General features: G+C 36.7%; 1 protein-coding gene across 6 annotated transcripts in view; it reads right to left on the minus strand.

The window, feature by feature from the left end:
* The window catches only part of epb41a (erythrocyte membrane protein band 4.1a), a 181,378-nt gene that overhangs the window by 69,415 nt on the left and 87,754 nt on the right, over positions 1-24,209 (minus strand). For all 6 annotated transcript variants that reach the window (XR_007933468.1, XM_051918993.1, XM_051918994.1 and 3 more), the window contains exons 3-9: positions 23,296-23,505; positions 21,757-21,861; positions 11,824-11,866; positions 11,326-11,401; positions 10,175-10,393; positions 3,037-3,124; positions 784-936 (exon numbers count right to left, since the gene is read on the minus strand). Coding sequence is in view for 5 of the 6 variants with exons in the window: in XM_051918993.1 (XP_051774953.1) it covers positions 784-936; positions 3,037-3,124; positions 10,175-10,393; positions 11,326-11,401; positions 11,824-11,866; positions 21,757-21,861; positions 23,296-23,505 (894 nt within the window). In the remaining variant the exon portion in view is untranslated. The remainder of the gene's footprint in view (positions 1-783; positions 937-3,036; positions 3,125-10,174; positions 10,394-11,325; positions 11,402-11,823; positions 11,867-21,756; positions 21,862-23,295; positions 23,506-24,209) is intronic.

The following is a 24,209-nucleotide window of genomic DNA, read 5'->3' on the forward strand; positions in this document are numbered from 1 at the left end:
CGTTTCTGACAGTTTATACCCAGAATCTATGATGTTAACATTTTATGCAAATCAATACCACCACCTTATATTTTTCATTTTCTAAGGTTCCCAAAACTGAAGTTTGGCACTTGTTAACACCATTCACATGCAAAAAAACTATGCACACGTAGGCAATCTGAGTGAATAGACAATAGGATAATTAGTAGCACCACAGTGTAAGTAACTACACCATAGCCACTTCACTCTCTTACTGCATTTTCCTTATGAGACTCGGCATCAAAAGCTGGTAAGGACAGAAGTCCTCAGATACTTTTTAGGAAGTTGTACTGATAAAGAAAAATCCCTTACAAGAAGATTTACAAGGTCCCTCATATTTCCCTCATATCTGGTATGCAAGTACAGTACTATTGCCATGGCTGGTTTTTGCAACAGGCAACATTAACTTCAACGAAGAGAACTAGCCTGATACCGGTATTTGAATAAGCTAACATTTTCTGCATTACAATTTGAAGTGCTTATAATTCCATCTTACCTCCACAGTACATTGTCTGTACTGTTTTGTTAACTTTGTGTAATTTTCTTATTTATTATTAATTATTTCTCAACCTTACAAACATGAACAATGCAGAAAGGTCCTTTGCTGTATATGCATTTTTAATCATTTAACAATTTTTAAATATTGTGAAAAAAAGCCTCCTAAATTCTGGTTAACCTTTAAATATCCAAACAGAAAATTATTCAAAATACCAATATCAAATTAATTAAATATTCTCAGAAAAAGATACTGCTAAGACAACACACCTCAGAAGGACGAATCTTAATGAAGAAACTACTGCGTTTGTATGAGATCTTGAGAACCTTGGGCCACGGAAAGCGGTTAATCCTCAGCTTGTCCTTATAAACAAGGAGGCCACTGGAACAAACACCAAGCATTATATCCACACCCTCTAAATCCTATAAACAGAAGGAATACATAAATTAGGTTTGGATAATGCTTGCAAAAACAAAACAACATATTCAAATCTGTTTAGTCCAAGCATGCACACACCCCCACTAAAACTTTACAGGAGCCAATTTAACTTTCACACATGTCCAAGGATTGTACAAGGAAAACCCAACAGACATTGACAAAATTTGCAAATATGCAAACCAACCCATCATGCTACCCAAAACATTATATTATCTATATTAAATTTGAAATACATTTTTAATTACGAACCAGAATTAGTTGATTAAATAAGTCTAAATTTCATTCAGCAACAGTAAAATGCTCAAATAAAGATTGGATAATTGCAGTAAAGTGCGACAGGCTTAAAGAACATATCCATAAACCCTGTATCTGCCATGATCAGTCCAAAGCTATTTTCTCCACAGAAGAAAGAAACAGATAAAATTTTCCTGGATGGCTGGCAGGAAGCCTGGCAAAACTCCTCCAGGCTGACAGATGGCAGCACGCAGATCCCAGGGTGTAGGATACCCTTTTCCCTATTCCAGAGAAAATGGAAACTGGAAGGTGATTTCAAGGTAGAGGTCTGTGCAGCACTGAATTTCCAATTCTGCTCCTCGCCACTCAACAAAATTTCATCTTGTTTCACGTCACTCTTGACCGCATTCTCATTTTACCCTGTAAAAATGCACTGCATTTTGGCACATTATGGCTATTTATTTTTTCACAAAATAAATCAGGGTAGGCCTATTTCTGTCATTTTCAAAAAAACAATTGACAGGGACTTGGTCTTCATCAGACTGTGTAAACAAACAATAGATCTACTAATTTCAGCTGTTCCAAGTATAACATGTATATGTTTTCAGCCTCCATGCAGCACAACTTGGTAATGTGTATGCAGCATAAGGTATGTTTTTTAAAAAAAAAAAACACACCACATGGCAATTTCATTCATTTGAAAGCAGCAAGGGAGACTGGGCAGTGTTACATTGTCCCATGAGGTTTCAGAATCTTCCATTTTTACAACCAATGAGCATTCTAATATAGTTTAATTGTATATAGCAGTTTTAATGTTTACCTCATTTTTGTGCTTTTCAATTTTTGCCATTATGGAAAAAATTTAGGCCAGTGTTGCAATGGGATCCACAGGATTTCCGCCACAATGCTGACCCCAACTTTAAGGCATGGAGTTTAAAATCTGATCTGATTTAGTAGCCTTAGAGTTTTTTTTTTATTATTTAAAAACACCCCTGATGCTGGCCCTAATTTGTGGACTGGCCCAAAAGTGGCTTAAAGGCCACCACTAAATAAGAGACTCACTGGTGAAAGAAAGAGGCCAGGTTTAACAGGCATACCCATAAAGAGTGTGTAAGATAGAGAGAGAGACGGGAGATGAGACAAGAGAGTGATTTAAGATATAGGAAGGGCAGGAAGGTAAATATTGTTAAAAATTTTAATGGTTATGGCAAAATACAAGGAAATAGTTAAAGTATTAAATACACAATATAAGGCATGTTTTTCTGTTCAACTGCTCTTCTGTTAATTTCAGATTAGCAGATACCTCTAGTTTGTCCTCATTTTTTCCCCATTTTCAGTTGGTAATTATTTGTAATGAGCAAAATCAAAAAGATTTGTGGTTTTTAAAAATTACTCAAAGAAAATGCACCAAATATACCCTCACTTCCAAATACTCAATAGATAATCAGAGATAATTCAAGATAATTGATTAACTATCCATCCATTATCCAACCTGCTATATCCTAACTACAGGGTCACGGGCGGGGGTCTGCTGGAGCCAATCCCAGCCAAAAAAGGGCACAAGGCAGGAAACAAACCCTGTGTAGGGCGCCAGCCCACCGCGGGGCACACACACACACACCAACACACCAAGCACACACTAGGGACAATTTAGAATCACCAATGCACCTAACCTGCATGCCTTTGAACTGTGGGAGGAAACTCATACAGACATGGGGAGAACATGCAAACTACACGCAGGGAGGACCCTGGAAGTGAACCCGGGTCTCCTAACTGCGAGACAGCAGCACTACCACTGCGCCACCGTGACGCACTGATTATTGAAAAATATTACACTATAAAAATTTTACCTTAGCCTGATGAAGATCCACACCATACATGGAGAGCTTTTTTGCATTTTCCAGGAACTGCATATCTGCCTGGGCAGGTGTCATTGATCTGAAAAGAAGGACGTATAGGTTAGCTTGCTCGGTATTGTAAGCAAATTTTTTTAAATAAAGCCATCATTCATAACAATCTTTTGGAAAAAAGGCTAACAAATTCTAAGCAAAAATCTATTAGACACATGTTATACCTTGTTTATTTCAAGTTTTTTTTCCCCCAAACCTCCATTAAAACTTAAGGGACATCAGAAAGGCTAAATGTAGCTTCATTACAAAGGTGGTTGTAGACCAGTTTAGAAATCAAATATGTATGTGAATGCCATCCTCCCTAAGCAAAACAAAATTAATCATGCTGCACAAAACTAAATAATTATCTTTAATCCTTAAACAATGACATATATAGCTCATACTGACAAACAACATCAACTGGTTGAAGCAGATGAATTAAAAAAACATTATTTCAATTTTATCATCTGGTAATTTCTGCAAGTAATATGATCTGGTATTATATTTATAATTTGAGGTGATGTGTACAGCATAAAGGAACATGACTGTTACTTGTGGCGTTCCAATGCTGCTTACATCAACCTCACAGACATAGTCCTCAAGCCTCAGAAACTGTGATCTGCCTGACAGATAGTCCATTATTCCTCCAAAACAGAACAGTCTTAAATATTGGTGCTTGAATGACTTCTGGGGAATTCACAAAAATTGTGTTGTGATGCTCAAAGTTACTGCTACCCATATTTCACGTTAATAACTTCTATGTAGTATATAAGCTACTGACACTTGTGTATCCACTTCAGACACTACTTTGAATATACATTTGCATCTGCAGGCTTTAAAGGACAACTACAGACAACTGACAAAACACACAAAAAGAAGTACTACACTTGAGTGAACATCAAAAGCAAATGAAAATAGTAAGCATCTAATAGTGATAATGACATAATAGTCAGATTTCACATTATTCCTAGTATTCACCTGTTTCAATTAAAAAAAAAAAACACTTTATTGTAAAATTGTGTTTTGCACTGACCATCAACAAAAGCAAAGTCACTAGGAAAAGCAGAAAAGAATGCATGCAATCTTAAAATGGGGGGGAATGTTTTATTCATGGACAAAAGCTAGTTTAAACATATTATGTAACCATAGAGACATAGTAAGATTATTAATAACAACAAAAATAATAAAAGTAATTTGGTTGTTGACACCCAAGACCTCTGAAGGAGAAAAAACAAACATTTAAAAGACAAAACGATTAAAAGAAATGTACTCTTAGTCATCTCTCGTACCCAGCTCAAGCTAAGTGGGGATTGTCCATTTCAGTCTGTTACACCAAGGCTCTGGAATGGTCTTTCGCTAGCACTGTGCACAGCGGAGTCAATTGATACCTTTAGTAAGCAACTTAAGACATTTTTGTTTAAGGAGGCTTTTGAACATAGCTGAGTAGTCTCTGCTTGCACTTTCAGGTTATTGTCAGTTTTGTTCTTGTTATTCTATTTTATTGTTTCTCTTTATTTTTGTTGTTACATTTGGTTTGTACTTTATGTGTTTTATGGTTGTACAGAGCTTTGTGATGTTGTGTCCATGAAAGGCCTTTTATAAATAAATTTTACTTGCTTACATATCAAACTTTCTATATTTTATCACTTACTCAGCTGCCTTCTCTACCTTTTATTTTGAGACATAGAACATAAATTTTAAACTGCAAGAGGGGACATCACCACAAAAAAATGTTTGAAAAGCACTACATGAGTAAGATTTACAAAAGGTTGCTCTGCTTTACTAATGCTGGCGAGTGAATGTGTTACAATGCCAGAAGCTGTTGAAGCCTCGAAAACAACATTGCTTTTAATAATGAACGTTTTGTTTAAGCTACTGTTAATATTTACAGCTGACTGCACTATTGGTGGTCTTTAGACATTTTGTTGATTTTTGAGTGGCCAACAATCACTGAGACTTTTGAACAAATTAATTTCTTCAAGAAAAGTTATCTATATATAGTTTAACTTTTCTAAAAAATAAATTGAATGTAATCCCTTACCCAACTCCGCCACTTCTAGTGAAGGATTACTATTATTACTATCATTACAATCGTTGCTGTGATTGCAATTTTTTTTTTAATTAAGTAATAAAAATACATGTTTCAAGCCAAGAACTTCCATCAATCTTGTTATTCCAAATTGTGCATTTCCTAAAAATCAAAAATGGAAGAACTTCAAACCAGCCTAGAGGTAATTCAGAACGGCCACTCCGTAGTATATGGAAGACCAGGCTACTCAAATCAGCCAGAATTTTAAATACTTTGCTTAAATAAAAGAATTACTAATTGTTCTCTGTTGCAATTTAAATATCAGTGACAAACTTGAGCAACAAATATTGCCAATGGTTGGCTGCTGAATGCTGCCAAAATAAATTATTACTCATATTGTAGCCTATAATTTTTGCCCCTCCTCTCTCAATGTTTATGACAAGTTGGTGCCCATGGTGCTAATAAAGTACTGACTGCTTGATAAGCTGCACAGATTTCTAAAGGGGATCATCTTTGTCTGTTTTTCACCTGCATTATTATCATTCTTTAATATTATTTATTGTATCAGTATGCTGCTGCTGAAGAATGTGAATTTCCCATTGGGATTAATAAAGTATCTATCTATCTATCTTCCTCCAACTTGAAACATGCAGACCCTTTTCTAATGTGATTGTACTACTTTCACCAGCAGATGGCACTTTGGAAAACAAGGAACATGAATGCATGCAAACAAAACTATATCACGTTTGGAAGCATGTGCACAAAGCAAATGCAGAATTTGTATAATGGAACACAAACGTTTTTAAATGTTTGATATTTGCTAAGAACAACAACACAGTGAAATGCAAAGATCTTTTTGGTGGGCAGTAAAACAAAAGTAGAGCACTGAACATGCATTTCATGTGCAACACTATTGTAATATAATTAAGGCACTTTCTACAATTGCTTGTGTTTGTAGTGTCTTATCACGGCAAGGGGCAAACGGAACTTTAAATCATTGGCCCCTCTTATTTTAATAAAATGTCATTAGCCATCAGGGGTAGCAGACTTAATCTTGCCATTTCACCATATATATATATATTGCATCAAACCTCAAACTAAGAAAATATTTTATTCCTAGAAAAAGCGTATATTCTGCACACTACCATTATGGACAGACTTATCTACTAACATAATTGCTGAGGCTGGGCTACAAATGAGACAAGGAAAAGAATACACATGCCTGATTGGTCTCAAAGCTCTCTGCTTCACCTTGTGGATGGAAAAGATTTTGCAACGCAAGCCAAGAGAAAATAATTTGTGGCCAAAGAAAAAAGCCAGCCTGACTTCAGTACACAGCTTATTAATTATTGTATGTATTTCCCCAAAAAACATCAATAAAGCTAACGTCATCCAGAAGTCTGTCTACAATAGGATCACATATAAAATTGGTAATTTTCTGAATCTCAGTAAATCCCTCCTTATATTTTGCTATAAAGGAATGCCACAAATAGATCAATGCAGATCGTGGTTCAGATCAACTGCACATGAAAAGGGTAACTGCAATAAATGATCTCATTTGCACTCACTTTTTGTCTGAAAAACAGTTTCACCCGTCTATTTTTACCAAAAGGGAAATGGAACTTGAAATTTGACTTTTGGCATCTAAACTCGACTAGAATTAAACTTTCCATCAGTATATAGATCAGGCATGTGCAACCTTGACAGGACTATGGGCCGGATTAGAAAGTAGAAAGATTACGCGGGCCGGAGTACTTCAGGATATATATGTATTTCTGAAAATCGAAAATGCAAGAAGGCCAAAAAAAAAACAACAAATATTTATTAATATATTATTTAATAAAAACTCTTTATTAATGCGACGATTGAGATTGCATGGTGGTCACAAGCTTATCAATATTAGGAGATATTGTGGACGTGGAAACTCGCAACGTGTTTTCTAGGTGCTCATCAGTAATTTGCGTCCTGGTTTTGGATTTTACGAAGTTCATCCTTGAAAAAAGTTGCTCGCATTTATAGGTGCTGCCAAATAGAGTCATTCTTTTCTGAGCAAAAGCTGTGAGCTTTGGAAACTTGTCACGTGGGAAATAGTTTTTATAAAAGTCAAGTAATTCAATATCATTGAATTTTGATTTCAGGACAAGGTTCTCTTGTAGTTCAATTAATTCCATTTGCAATGAAAGTTGAGCTAGTTCGACATCAACATCAAATGGACAAGAGAAAATTTGCAAGTTTGCTTCTTGATTTTTAAAATCACGGAACCTAGTGTTGAATTCTCCACTCATTGAATTTAATTCATTCGCAAACGATTCACAATCAAAATCTTCGTGGTTCGCAAGTGTGGGAAAATGATAAGTATTGCCTTCCTTTAATAGGCTTTCCCAGAGTCGAAGCTTATTTTGAAATGATTTTATGTGTCCATAAAGCTCATGAATCATTTGTCCCTGAGTTTGTAATTTAGCATTAAGTTCATTTAGATGTGTTGTTAGGTTGACAAGAAATGCAAGATCACACAGCCAGGGTTTGTTTTCTAGCTCAGGAATAGGTTTTCCTTTCATGTCCATGAAAAGAGATACCTCATTTCTCAAATCATAAAAACGTTTCAACATTTTTCCCTTGCTAAGCCAACGCACTTCACAATAAAATGTAAGATCTTCATGATCAGAAAGAACATCAGCCAGAAATTCTTGAAATTGGCAGTGATTTAGCGCCCTGGATTTAATGAAGTTTATACATGCAGTTATTGTGCCCATCACATGTGCAAATTTAACTGATTTTGCACATAAGTTTTGCTGGTGTATAATGCAATGCAATACCGACAAATCTTTGGTACTGATTTTGTTACTTGATAATTCGGTTTTTATTTGGGCAACAATTCCGATGTTTGGTCCAATCATCGATGGAGCTCCATCGGTGGATATTCCGCATAACTTTTCCCACTTTAAATCAAATACAGTAAAAACAGTTTTTACTTCCTGGAAAATGTCTTCACCCCTTGTTGTATTCTTCATTGGTTGGAGAGCAAGCAATTCTTCCGTACAATTGAAGCTAGCATCAACTCCGCGAATAAATATAGCCAATTGAGCGGTATCGTTGGAGTCTGTACTCTCATCAAGAGCAATGGAAAATGCTTCAAATTTTGATGCAATATTTTTAATGCTTAATTTTATGTCACTGGCCATTTCGTCGATTCGTCGGGTTATTGTCCAACGAGAAAGACTTATCTTTTCCATTTCATGGCTTTTCTCTGGACACAGAACATTCATGACTGCAGTAAGGCATTCCTTGACAAACTCGCCTTCAGAATATGGTTTTGAGTGCTTCGCAATTTTTTCGTTAACAATAAAACTTACACGAACAATATTGTCAGCTACATCAGTATGTTTGCGGAATAACATCTGTTGTGCCGATACACATTTTTTTAAATTTTGTATCTTATCTGTTCTTAGTTTACCTTTGTAACTGTTGTAATTAGCGTGTTTTGTATTGTAGTGTCTTTTTAAATTGTATTCCTTTAAAACTGAAATACTTTCCAAGCATATCAAACAAAGAGGTTTTTCTTTCTGCATTATAAAAAAATAATCGTCAGTCCATTTCTCTTGAAATGTACGACTCTCAGCGTCCACTTTTCTCTTCTTTGTTGAAGCCATCTTAATTAGGGTTTGATCAAAAATTCACAAGTATTTGAAAGTATTGAAATGTAGGCCGATATAGCGTGAAACTCGAAACAACATGCAGATAGGTACAGCACTAGCAAAAACCATGAAAAGACTGCGCTATGCTACACACGACAGCAGAGGAGAGAGATGCAGCTGAGTCAACGACTACGTGACTACGAGCTCTTGCACACTTTAAACGTGCGACAGTTCCGGACGTGCCGTAAAAGAGGGGGAAGCACAATATAAAGTACAGTGGACCCTTGACTTACGAACTCAATTCGTTCGCGAGGGCTGGTTGTAACTCCAGTTGGTTGTAAGTCAAGACTATTTTTCCCATAAGAAATAATGGAAATACCCATAATGCGGTCCGAACCTCCCACTGCAACACTTACTTAACCTTTTCATAATAAAAAAAAGGGTTGTATAATGTGCATAATTTACCAAAACACCAATAATTTTTCTAATGTACTAACCAAAAAGTAATAAAAAGTGCCTAGCCTACCAGAAACAACAATTTCATACTGTACTCACCATTTAATTTGACATCTTTGGGCTGCAGGAAGGGAGGAGGATGATAATGAAACTGAAGGCTTTTTAAAGGCTCTCTTTAACTTGCGCTCAGGCATTTGCAATCATTTCAATAGCTTCTTTTGCGTTAATTTTAACCTCCTCCTGCCTACAAGTTATTCTGACGAGAATTTTTCTCAGCATTTCCTTGCGATGATACAAGGAACTGTTTCTGAACTCTTCCGAGACACCCCCCCCCCACTCAATGGGAACGACATGCTGAAGTGCGTTCTGAAGCGCGATTGCCGCGACTGTGGAAGCTTGCTTGTCCATTGCCGGGCAGGGATATCACATGCATATCACCCATCGATATCTTTTCTGTTTGCTTTGGCTGAGAGACTCAGCACAGCTTTAAGCCGGCTGTTGCCCCAGCAACAGATAAACAGTCTTCCATACGGAGTTTGGACTTTGGCATGTCTTCTAGTTGGGGGAGGTCCCAAGAGAGTTTACAAACCTGACATTTTATTGAATGAGTGCCGCATTAATAGGAATGTTTCTGTTTGTTTACAATCGCGCAAGCGGATACACGTGACCGCATTCAGGTCGGAACGCAAGATGTTGGTCGTAAATCAAAATAAAAATTTTGGTCGTAAATCAAGTTGTTTGCATGTCAAGCCGGTCGTATATCAAGGGTCGACTGTACTTCAGAAAGCACTGGCCGCATCATACTATCAAAAATAATTCAACAATACCACAAGAACAAACAGGCATCACAAAGAGGGTTAATGGGCCAGATTCAATGATATTTGGAAAAGTCGTTGCGGGCCGTATAAAATCAGTACGCGGGCCGTAGGTTGCACATGCCTGATATAGATGGAAATGGCAATGTAACAATTTAACTTGCCTGTAATTGCGATGAAGCTCCATGACTTTTTCTTCCAGCTCCTTGGACTGAGAAGGAGCCAACTGAATATCAGTGACGTAGCTTGTGCCATGAAGGTCAGGGTCATACTCTCCCAGCTCAGATTGCACTGTGTAGGAACCAAGCAATGCCAAAGTAACAAAAGAACATGGCAGCCTTCCACTGACAATGTCCTGCCTCAGCTGAAGACAGAGGTAATACCTATGGATAAAATGAAGAGTATAATTTTACAGTTCATAACAGTCTTAAACATAAAAGTCATACATATTAAATACCAAAACTGGGCAGCAAAAGAAAAAAAAAAAAAAATCAAAGTTTTTATGCTGAGACTTTGCCCACTCTAACAATGAGTGTGTCTAACCTTATACATGATGGTCAAATATAGACTGGATATAAACCTGTACAACTTACATGTTAGGTTTAAAGTATGCATAAAAATGAATTTATTGAAAATGAAAAATGTGCATGCCTGTTGCCACCATTATGAATTCTATTACTGAAAAACCCTTTAATTCTAGCATCGAAAGACACAGTTTTAAAGGAAGCAAAACAGTTAAAGAGGGGACACCAACATGGCACTGTAGTGATCCATATGTGAGTAGTTAGTTCGATACATCTTTAATAGTGGGGTTCTGAACTACGGCATCTAAATCAAAAAGAATGCGTCTACCTCAAGGATTTATATTGGATATAATCTGGTCATTGCAAATATCTGAACATGACCTATATAATGAGTAGATCATTCAGCACTTTGTCTAACATGTTAAAAGCAGAAAAGCCAACAAAAAGTTTGGACGGTTAAGTTTTAATTTGGATATATTCTGTATAGTTTTTATGACATATAGATTTGAGTAACTGCTTACAGTATATACATAGTAGAAACTTTATTATGCACTTATGATAGCAACAAGAAAAAAATATACATTCAAAACAGTAAAGTTGGAACATAGTAACTGATACTCTGATTAGATACACAATACACTTACTAGTAATTTTAAAATTCTGCATTTAAAATGTATTTAATTTACATGTTTACTGATACACAGCAGAAAACTGCAAAAAAAAAAAAAAAAAAAAAAAAACCTTCAACTGACATTTCCCTATAGTTTATGATAAACATCTTTGAAACTTGCCTTGTAATGTCCTCTGTCAGCTGGGCTGGATCCGGAGGGTAGAATTTCACATTAAATGTGAAACTACATGGAATTCCTGTAAAGCAATGACAAAATGTCACAGATAAACACGCAATTACCAATCTTTATGGCACAAGGAGAATGTTGATAAAGCTAACAAATTACAAAGGGAGACCCAAAAATTTCCAGAATTAGGACAACAGCACGGAAACAAGGTGTAGTTATCTACTATACCACTAGGTTTCCTATGCCTATAGTCTTGTTATTCAGTCTGCTGAGTTGAACGACTGCATATTTCTGACATTAATTCTACAATCATGCTCCCGACTATGGCAATTTTTACTCCGTCGAAAAAAGAGCTTGTTCCCTTGAAAAGCTTAACAGTCTGTTAATCAACAACATTACACTGAACTGCTGAGGCATAATATCAGTTATCACAAACTTCATTTAGGGCTGCTGGTATTCAAAATCAGCTAAAATGAGTTGCTTTTCCCTTACCTTGAGTCTGTTTTCTAATCTCCTTTGTAAGGTCTAGCCAAGTCTAGCAAAAAGGGAAAAGAAAAATAATTTTAACTTTAGTATGTACAGCTATGAAAGGCTTTTAACATCAATAACACAAGACAAAAAGCAATTTTCTGAAGCGTGAATTTTCTGACATTTATTGTGTGAATTTTCTGATGTTGCATTAAGTGTTATCACTGACACATACACTGTGAGTAAATCATAAATGAAACGTGTTTTAAAAAAATATTGCATATACTTTAAATCCCTAGGAATCAAGCTGAAGAACTGCAAGATGAATTTTCTCTGGTTTCATAGTTTCAGACATTTACTTTACTTCTTTTGATATTCGTATGATTATGTTTCTTGCCTTAGTAGGTTCTTCTATATTAACCTTAAGACAAACTATTATCAAAAAATCAATGCCACCTCACAATTTTTTTTGTCTTGCATGCAATTAATGTGGGTTTTAAGGATGATCACTCTTATGTCTAAAATACTGTCTGTAATGAATCTCTGGGTATTGCAATCCACGTGCATTTTGTGAACTGGTATGGGCTTCCCATTATTATACTGTAGTTTGTTATTACATGTGTGCTAGTTCCTCTAAAGCACTCCTGAACTGGATCTTTTTGCAATCAAAACATATGCAGTAATTTCTATTTTCTTTAAGCAGATTACAAGCATTACAGGATAAAAAATTAGAGATACTGCTGATGAGACATAAGGAATTCCCTGCACCTCCTACACGTGTGGCAACACTGGAAAGCACAGAAGCAAAACAAAAATTTAAATGCCCATTAAAATAAATCTAAAGAGTAAGTGTTTTAAGAAAAAATGCTTTTGGGTGGCTGAGTTGCAAATCAGGATAAAGAGGAACATAATGTAGCCATAACTTTGAACATACAGTATTACTTTCATTCAAATAGGCAGTTTGTATGTCATGATGGTACTTTCCATAAGACAAAACCATGCCTGTCGTGTGTTTGACACTTTTTTCATCTTCCCTGATACATGCTACTGTGTTTGATGCAGCTCACCAAGTGTTTCAAGGTTATCATTCAGTCCAAAACAGCTACCAAACTAGTCAGTGTCAAGTTCAGGGACTTCACTTTCCCCCAAGGCAAGTTTAAATTTATGGTCAGGTGTGCATAATACAAAGAAATTCTTACTTGCGTGTCTTGTCAAAACAGTGACAACAATACAATACCAACAAACACACACACACAAAAAAAATATACATACATACATACAACATGTAATATATAGATATGCGCCTTTTAACGGCTGATGACTGCTCGCCTTAATGACTAAGCTCCCATAGACCGAATCAAGAAGCATCGTGTAGTGGATGAATGAATGAATGAATGAATGATTACGTGACCTGTATACCACACATATTTACAGTGTGCAAACAAACACAGTTGTGGTAAGATCCTCACAAGCTAGTGTGACTATTTCAGTGCTATTTATGCGCATCATGGCCCCCAAAATTCTCTCAAACAAGTTCTACAAGTGGTCCCAAAGAAACAAAAGAAAGTAATAAGACATTGAAAGTAAATTAAAATTAATAAAACAACATAAAGAAGAAAAATATTATTATTGGACACAAGTTAGGTATGCCTCATTTCTCAATCTAGACCATCCTCAAGAATACATGCAAAACGTTTTGGAAGTTATAAAAGGATCTGTTCAGTTGAAGGAAAAAAATATTAAAGCAGTGAGTGGGACCCATATTTGATAAGGGAAAATTGCTATATGAAATTAACAGAGAACCAGAAAGAGAGTCACATCCTGATCAGCACCATGCCAGTCATGGCTAAGGTGCTAAGCCTATTTGAAATTTTAAAAGAGGAAGCTGGATCAGAATATGATATGCAGTTTTCTACTAGCTCAGGATGGTCCAAGCATTTTAAATTGCACTATGTGAAAGTGAGTGGTAAGGCTGCAAGTGCCATTGTGAAGGTGGCTGAAGAATTTGTCAAAGGTTTAAAAATGGAAAAGCATTAAAATGTAAAAAAGAATTAAAAAGATAGTGAAAATATAAAAAAGTCTGTTCAGTATTTAGTGTGTTGTGGTGCATAATGTTTAAAATTAAATACTTTTTACTTTGCAAGTTGTACATTAAAATTTATAAAAATGATTGGTGGTGTCATCCAAGCCTTTTGTACCTGTACATATTGCCAATGTATTTTGTGAAGTACAGTAATGTCCACTTCAGTTGCCTTTGCATGCAAGAAAACTATAGCTTCATTAAGGGTAAGTACAGATTTAATAATAAAAGTACTCTCTCTTTATTAAAATACACTACTGTAATAATAAGTTGTTAGTGTATTATTATTATTAATGTATTATTGTGTGCATATTTTATTACCTTTATTCATCCAATTCATTTTGCGATCTATTTTTCTTTCCAATCATCTCAGCCTATCAAAATACCTACTAATTAAACTACTTGTCACATCTTAACAGTTTTTGCGAGAATAAAGTAAGGGATTGAGAAATGGTCATTTCTTTACACATTTATAATCGGTCATCAGTTAGCTATAGTGGGAATGTTGTCATAGCCTGCATCATCAGCAGAAGGACTGTCAAATTGTGCTGCTCAAAGGAAACCTTTACAGATGATCTAAACTTGGTTCTATTTCCAGTGTTAGCAATATGTAAAAGGAAAAGCTAATAGCAGGGTCTTGTGGTAAAGTGACTCCACGGCTGATAAGCATCTTTTAAAATAAATAATCACCACACTCATGTCTTGGTAGCGTGGCTAGAGAGTCTCCTGGATGCAGGAGTGGATGACCCTACACTAAGTAAACAGGCGTAGGATCATCCGTGACCGTAATTGGTGCCAGGAGCTGCTAATCGACACAACTGTGCCATGTCCCCATTTTAAAAGGGAAAGCACAAGTGCAAGAAGGAGAAATGGAAAAGACAGAACGGAGGTTACTGAGAGAAGAAGGCAGGAGGTGAAAAGGACTGGTGTGGGCGCAAGTGAAACACAGCAGGCTTGTGGGAGAGAAGGCAGGTAGCTGGGAGAAGATTCCCTGGGAAGGAATCTGTGGCCGACACACGGGTTTTAGTTGAAAGTGGTTGTTCCAGCTGAGCTGTTCAAGGAGACGGAGTGACCAGGAGTTTGCGCAGCCTGCTACGGAAAACTGAGAAGGCAGCAGGAGTCAAGGAGGCTTGGGACGAGAACCCTAGCGTTGAGTGCCATGGCCGTTGGAGACCAGAGTCTCAATCTGGTCAAGGGAGCCTGTCTGTAGCCATAAAACAGTAGGCAACTGGACCTGTGGAAGGTCAGCTGTACCTTTCCGTAAGGCAACTCCTGTATTGCAAGGCCCGTATGGGATAAACAGAGTAGATGCCAGTGTTAAAAGGAGGTGGCACCAGGCTTTTAGAAAGGACTGTTCCTGCCAGTGGATTTGAACTTCATTTTAAAGAAGATATGTTTTGATTTTAACCTCCACCTTTTCACCTGTTAATATGTATTTTTTTATGAAATTTCAAGCACTGCATTTTCTTTTTGGACACTGATTTGTTTTTAATAAAAGCACTGAATATTTTTGTACATTCCCCTTGCTTCACATGGTGTTGTCATTTTGAGCTACTACACAGGTGCCATATCAGACAAGTTAGACTCTTAGGACAGGATAGGATAGGATGTTAGTGAGAACAAATGGAGAAGCCAGAGTTTTCGTAAGACGTCTGTGAGAGGCAGTGGTTAGCTTTGTTGATATAGTCAAAATGTCATGTGGCCACTTCAGTTCATCAGTGATTGTCATTTCAAGAATTTAAAACCGCTCACACTCTCAATGGCCAATGTACAGTAGATGTGAATGTAGTCTGTCTCCTGCTTTCTGAAGTCAATGACCAGCTTCTTGGCTTTGCTGACATTAAGGGTGAGAATGTCTTCCTAGCACCACTTTGTCAGCTGTCTTATCTTTGTTGAACAAATCTGTGATGATGGTGTCATCTGTAAATGTAATGATGGGGTTTGGCCATCCATTCATAGGTGAACAAGAAGTATACAATGGAGCTTAAGTCCATCTGACATTACAAGACTTTTCCACCAATTTTCAGTTGTAGTCGTCATTTACAAATGCTCATTAGTCAAGGAGGCGGGGTGTGCTCGCAGTAGAGAAGACAACCAATGAATTCTCATTTGAAAGTTCAATGCATAGAATGTAGCAACAAGGAGTAAGGAACATACATATTTTGAACCTTACAAATAGAAGAGAAGCTCGCCTACCTGATGTAATTTTTTTTATCTACTAAAACATAATTTAAAAAAGAGAAAATGGCTGAGACAGTTGCTGAGCACGAAGCAGCTATTAATCTTTTTGCACAGCAGCTTTGGACCTCATAGACAGAAGACTGGTTAGTCTATCTGATGTCTCATATTTTTACATATGATAAGAGAATGGAAAAAAATAAATAAAAGTTCAAGATTACTGCTGAACTTGATGCAGATGTTAACCCTTTAAACTTTGCTGGCTCTGTCTAGAACAGGGGTCCCTAACTCCAGTCCTGGAGGGCCCCAGTGGATTCAGGTTTTCATTCTAACCATTTTCTTAATTAAATAGCTTGTTTTTGCTCCTAATTAACTTCTTTTGAATTCATTTTATTTGACTTGCTCTTGTAGATCCAGACCAATTAATTGTTCATTTTTCCTTAAGTAGCAGCCAAACAATAAAGAGATATAAAATGCACCAAAACATAATCATCAAACTGTGTCGATCATACAACATCTGAAAATAAAAGGTGAAGGTCTCCAAAACATTTTAAAGGAGCTCTTAGAAAAGTGAAAAATCAACTATTTCGAAAATGTATGCTATAGCATAATAAGAGCAACAACAAGCCATGGAATTAAAGAGATAGAGGTTAGAAGCATGCACTGATACAGCGCATTGCCGCACCCACCACACGACAAACCAACTCAGGATCCAGATTAGGACCCGAGTGCAGTCATGCAATGGGTGACACCTCAGCACCACACTAGTTCAGATGGAGTGGAACAGTGTGAGGTTTATTATGGTGGCGGAGTGCCAATTCTGCCACCAACCCCCAAGTTTTTCCCTGCAGATTGGAGGGTCTACGTGCAGGGATGGATGAACAGCGGGTTTCATTAATGACAAGAATCGGCGCCTAATTAATCAACTGGTTGGAGTGAAATTGGTTTGGAGTTTGAGGCCCTGACTTAGTTGGTCTTTTATTGGCTCACTCACTTCCCATTTCATTTCTGTTTGGGTGCTGTTTCAGAAATAAAGCAATTCAGAGGAATGATGAAAAACTTCAGGGGAACAAATCTAACAAAACAAATTAAAATTAATTCAAAAGAAATTAATTAGCAGTAAAAACAGTGCACTAATTAAGAAAAGGGTTAGAATGAAATCCTGTAGCCACTGGGGCCCTCCAGGACTGGAGTTGTTGACCCCTGGTTTAGAAGCATGTTAAATATAAAGTGCAATATAAATAAAATTTATTATTATTATTATTATTACTGGTTGTTACAAAAAGCAGTGAGCACAACTGCATTGACAGATCAGCACTTGGACAGTAACTAAATGAAATGGGCTGCAATTTTCAGCTGTCTAATTTGACATGTTGCAGTGATGAGATCAACCACTGCAGTGGGCAAATTTCACATATTCTACGACAAAAAGCTGCATAATGTGACATCAGCTTCAGCACGTTAGAAAGGCCAAAAACCACTTGCGGAGGGGAATGCCATGTCTTAAGAATTGAGGAGTTTGGTGGTCAGCTTTGATGGTATATCAGTGTTAAATGCCAAGATATGGTGTATGAGCAGGAATCTTTAGCACAGTAGTTTTTCTTATTATCCTCATGTGCCAGGATTGTGCAGAGTGTATGGGACATGGTATCTTCTTTAGACCAGATGTGATAATGTGCAATTTTTTTTTTTGTTCACAATTTGGTTCATTGGGTATTTTTATGATTATAAAGAGAACAAAATTTCCGCATGGACACTTTTCTGGTCTCACTAGTACATTATTCAGTTTATGATAAATTTTCTTATATGAGTAGGAAGAAGCATCTTATATATGTTTACAAAACACATTTTTCGTTACTTATGCTTTTCACCAGTCAACATTGACCTTATTTTCATTTTCTATGTTGCATGCTCTTGGATTGTTTATAGCATTAACCATTTCTAGCCTATGCTTATCTGGTATAACTTGTAAACTGTGTTAAGGATCCTGCTTTTTGATCACTTACATTAACCCTTTAACCGCCAACTCCCTAAATATTCCCCAAGCCAGGCGAAATCTGAACAATTTTCGTTTTTTTACTTTTTTACATTTTTTTTACATTTTTTACATTTATTCAAGCAGTATTGACCACTAAATGTTGTGCAAGTTGCCAGTGTATACACAAAATCTATAAATGTAACCTGAATTCTCAGCTAAGCAAAACATCTTGATACCAAACCGTGCCCTTTTCAATGGTATATACTGTCGAAACTGTAAGCGGCCCTTCCACGACAATAAACTTTCATCAACTGCAACTGACGGTCCTGGCATGTAGGGCAACTGAAATGCTTCAAATAAATGATCAATCAAAGGACGTAGCTTGAACAAGTGGTCGCGGTTTGGATCTTTCTTATCTGGCTCGTTTCTGTTGTCATTCAAATGAAAGAATTTCAGCAGCAAAGAGAATCGGTTACGTGTCATGACAGCTGCAAAAATAGGTGTTGCATACATAGGATCTGTAGACCAGTACATCTCAATATCTGGTTTTCTGATTATTCCCATCAACATCAAAATCCCAATGAATTTTTTCATTTCGTTTTCATCAGTGTCAAACCAAGCACGAACACGGGAATGTGGAGGTAAATTGGGATTTTTCTCAATAAACTGTGCTGCATACAGATTTGTCTGATGAACAAAATGTGTGATCAAATCAGGTGACACAAACAGCTCATAAAACTGCTCAGCAGTGTAATTGTTTACATCAACAATAAAGCCACATGTTGCCTCAAACGAATGCAGAAAAGGTAGTTCACCACGGGCAGCAGCCCAGCTGAGATGCTGGGGATACACCCACTCAGCGCCGTCATCCGATGCGTCTTCATTCACAGTATCATGCAGCGCACGTTGCTGCTCATCACTGTCGCTAAAATCTTCTTCAGAACTGCTACAATCATGATCAGAACTGTCCAAAATCGCCTGCAAAGCCTCACTTGAAGTCAGTTTACGTTTCGCCATATTCACAGCTGTTACATGCGAATCACGTCACATGACCGGCCAAAACAACCACAGACTTGTCGAAATACAACGTAGTAATAATACCCACGCCAAACCGTCAGTTATACTACTTGCCAGGCATTCATATAACCACAGGCAAATGTGCCGGATAATTCCGGCAGTATGGCGTTAGCAATAAAACAACGGTGCCGGATATATCCGGCAGAGGGCGGTTAAGGGGTTAAGAAAAATGTCTATATTTTTAATAGATTGTTGAGCCATCGAGTTTTATTGCCTTGATGTTTACAGAATTTTGTTTTTTCAAGTTCTAGGTAAATGTAAATTTTACTCATGAAACCATTCATTTTAATGAAGGTATAGAATAAACCTTTTTTTTTTTTTTTTTTTGAAAAATACTTCTTTGGTACCTTTTGGCATACAAGTTAAAATTGTATTTCCCAATCACATCTTAACAGCAACATCTCTCTCTCTCGACATCCATTTAGGTTAAGAATGAAAGATATTTAAATCTATTGTACTAACCACCTTTTCCCACCCTCTCAAACTTGCAGAGTTTTAAATGTATGGAAAACGTACAGGATTAAATCACTTAAGAGATTTGTATACAGATAATGTGTTTGCATCCTATGAACAATTATAATCTAATATTAGCTTAACATCAACACATTTTTTCCACTATTTCCCAATTACAAACTTTGCTAAACAAAATCTGCCCAAATTTCCTCACCTCCCACCTACTTCTATTCCAGAGGAAATACTGATCAGTCTTGAAGACTCAGAGAGCATTTCTATAATATATAAAAACATTTTACAGTCCCAGGCGGCACGGTGGCGCAGTGGGTAGCGCTGCTGCCTCGCAGTTGGGAGACTTGGGGACCTGGGTTCGCTTCCCGGGTCCTCCCTGAGTGGAGTTTGCATGTTCTCCCCGTGTCTGCGTGGGTTTCCTCCCACAATCCAAAGACATGCAGGTTAGGTGGATTGACGATTCTAAATTGGCCCTAGTGTGTGCTTGGTGTGTGGGTGTGTTTGTGTATATCCTGCGGTGGGTTGGCACCCTGCCCGGGATTGGTTCCTGCCTTGTGCCCTGTGTTGGCTGGGATTGGCTCCAGCAGACCCCCGTGACCCTGTGTTCGAATTCAGCGGGTTGGATAATGGATGGATGGATTTTACAGTCCCTTCCTTTCAAAGATCACAGAGTACAGTGGGATAAGAATCTTTTACTCAACATTTCAGAAAAACAGTAGAAGGCACCCCATGCACAGAATTCACTCTAGCTCCATAAGCGCAAAGCATACAATAATTCAATTTAAACTCTTTTATCAAGCACATCTGTCTCATTTAAAATTGTCCAAAGTGTTTCCAGGTCAAAATACAATGTGCAAATGTTGAAACTGAGCTCCCGCCTCATTGGGCCATATGTTCTGAGCGTATACCAAATTAACATCATTCTGGACCAAAATCTTTTTAATGCCCATTAGACAGCCTTGGTTTCACAATCACTTCTAATCCATAAACAGCTATGTTTGGTGTACAACAAACTGTAATTGCCTTAACTTCGCTATTAACACATAGACGTGTTTTGCTCCACTGGAAGAATCCTAGCCCACTACTTTGAAATCAGTAGGTAACTAATGTTATATACTATTTGAAACTGGAAAAAAAAAAAAAAACAAACAAATTCTCACTTAGAGGATCTGTTCAAAATGTTTTTTTTTTTTTTTTACAACTGGCAGGATCTAATCAATAACATTCTAGAATAAACTTTTATATTGGGGAAAAGGATTCTCTTCCTTCTCTTCTGCTCTGGCTGTTGGCCTCTCTTGGGTGGGGGTTGAATTGAATTTAGTTTTGTTATGTTTGACTTGTTTGTATAGAATGTTACTTGTTTTTAATAAATTTAATAAAAAAAAATCTACTGTACTGTTTTCTGTCTGTTCAGTAATCATCATTCTGCACAGTATTTACAGTGAATGCCTGTCAGTCAATATAACCTAACTGTGCAAGACTGATCTACTTTGACAAGTCTGCACAATTGACAAAGCTAATACAGCCAGTGACATGTATTCAAAAGTACAATAGACTTAACATGAAGCTATCTCACTATAGGCTAGCAACCTTACAAAAAAGTATGTCTGCAATAACAAGTGCACCTTCAGAGAAAGAATTCAGACCTTGTGGCAATATCAGCACAGGTCAAAGAACTTTCTTCACACCAGACAGTGAGTTATGGATTAGTTAAAATCCTCTTCATGGAAAACTAAACATAAGAGGTCTGTTTCCAGAATTGTGACTCCTAAAATGAAGTATTCATGCACCCAAAGTTTCACTAAGAATCTCAGGCTAATGAATTTGAATCGAGAGAAATGATGAAGTGGTTCATAACTATGCATGAATCTTGGCTCCATCAATATAGATCCAATTATCCAAACAATGGGAACACAATGGTTCTCCAATACTAAAGAAACTCAAGGTTCAAAGAAGTATCAACCAATGTTTGATTAAGCCGATTAGATGCCCGCTTATTACCTCACAGGGAAGGTGAATAAGGCACAGCCCATTGGGAGTGGAGAAACCCTATCCTCAGCAGTTTCATCCAACACCTCCTTAGGAAGGCCTAGTCAATCCCGTTCAGCATTTTTTCCTACTATGAACCTAACCCGTAAAACCGGAGTCAAAAATAGATATTACGGAAAACGGTGCCTACCTTCTGTGTTGGAGTTTCCCAGAGTGCCAGCCCAAAGTAATCTTTCTCTAGGAGATTGAGGTGTTCACAAACCTTGACAAAAAGCTCCTGACCCTTGGCATGTTTCTAGGAAGAAAATATCTAATCATTATATAGAGAAATTTTAAATTTAACAATACACATGAGTTAAACAGAAAATTTTAATGTACATTACAAATTTCAATGTCATGTTAAAGAGACACGTGCATTGAACTTCTGATTTAATTTCTGTGAACATTGCATTTTACCTACAGAAATTCAGCAATAAATCTTCAAAACTAAATCCATTAGCACTACCAGCAAAAACTAGAATATCAAACATTTTTAACACTGGGCATTCTAAAATATTTACTTTTATAATGTAATACACTAGTCTATGAAAGAACAAGTTACAATGAATTCATCTTTAAAGCTTCATATCTCTTAACAAATCTGCAAGAAAAACTAAGAAAAACAGAAAACTAAACCTTATAATTAAACAAATGACATACTACTTGCACTTCTTGGTGATTGCAGTTAAAATGTTTATACTTAGTACCCTTAATTTCTCACCATAATTAATAAACACAATATTTGAAATTATTCTTGTATTGAGAAATGTTTTTAAAATACATTACCATTAATTAAAGTGGACCACAACATTTAATTTCACATGGCCTGGCTGATAATTTTGTTTCTGTGATTTGCATCTGCTTTAGATCAGAATTAAAAAGCCTACCAACAGTTTTGCATTTCTGAAAACTGAGATTTCTCAATATGAGAACCTATCTAGGATACACAATAGGAAAAAAATAAAAACCAAATTCATACACCTATATAACTTATGTCATTATTACTAAACAGAACTTGACTGTAATACAAATATAAACAATAAAAGGAAAGAGGCCACAATGAACAATACTAAACCATATTTTGGAAAATTCAATGGTGCAAGAACATTTTACTCTTTTTAGATCAATATTATCAATCGGAAGCCTGATTTATACTACAATAGCATCTGAAAAAGCTAATATATTGGTGAAAATAACCACCTCTAAAAACTACATCAGACAATAGAAAGTTCTGCCAAGTTAAGGAGGGTGGGCCACTTTGGAGGTGTGGTAGAAAAACAACATATGAAAAAGTATTGTAAAGTCAGAACAACTACCCAATAACATGACATGATGCAGAAACAGGTGAACTGCTTGCAATTTCCAATAACAACAATTAAAACTGAAGGTTCCAAGTGGCATTCCTTACATGAAAAACATACTATGATAGCATCCTAGATACACAGGTCTGCATACAGTTAAAATGCTCAGGGTGGGATTAGATGACCAGCTGGCTTGGTTCTACTGAACATTGGTAATGGTCTCTTGTTTTGCCTTGTTAGCTTTTTCCTTTTCTCTTAATTGCCACCACGTCTCTATTTAGAAATATTATATAAGATACTATTTTATGCACGTGTATCTTTATCAGCCAGTTGACATGACTATTTTCACAGAAATAAAAAAACAATTAGCATAAAAAGAAGCAGCATACATCCAATTGACACTCATAGTTGGAGTCATCCAGTAAAGTGATTTTGCAGTGCATGCTTTTCAGCTTGCGGGGAGCCTTAGAGATAGATTTTGCCTCCTCAGAATGTTTCTCCTTAGATTGGGCCTCTTGAACCACTTCTCCAGAGTCACCTTCTTCCTGCTGCTGTTCGTCTTCGTCCTCCTTTTCACTATCCTGGTCTTCCAGAGCAGGCTGCAGGACAAGTAATGAAAAGTATCACTGTAATTTTAGGAAACCATAATTCAAATCCTGTATCTAAAACACATAACCTCATGTTTAAATAAAGTACTGAATTCTGGGATAGATCCCCATGCTTATATCTGAGACACAATGAAGGTATATTTATTTCTCTTACGTTCATAATAATAAAAATGAACTAATTCATGGTGATAGTTTCAAACATTTTCAAGTGCAAAAAAAATTATTAGATACACACAGTATTACAGAATGTGTTACATATACATAAATATACACATATATATTATATACTAGTCATCCCCCGTGGCTTCGACCTCATAGAAGTGAAAGAGGACTGCGACAAGGGCACTGCCAGGCTTCCTACTCCCGATGTCAGGCTTCCCCTTCCCCTCGGCCTGCAGCCTCTGTCTTGGATTAGTGCGAATATACTGCTCCAGCAAGTAAACTAGGATTCTTAGCGCAATGATTGAAGTCGCAAAATCAACTTGATTGTTCAAGCAAATTATAGAAAAAAACCTGATCCAAATCCATTAAGTAATTCTCTCATGAAAAGCGGACAGACATACAGGCGTTGGATTTTATATATGTATATTTTATATAAATTATATATATTGTAAGAGCCATCTGCTTTTTATTTAAGTTATATTAAATGTTTGCTTATGTTTTAGGTATTAGGTTCTTATAACCCCTACAAGCTG

This window comes from Erpetoichthys calabaricus, chromosome 14 (genome assembly GCF_900747795.2).
Source record: "Erpetoichthys calabaricus chromosome 14, fErpCal1.3, whole genome shotgun sequence".
NCBI classification, from domain to species: domain Eukaryota; kingdom Metazoa; phylum Chordata; class Cladistia; order Polypteriformes; family Polypteridae; genus Erpetoichthys; species Erpetoichthys calabaricus.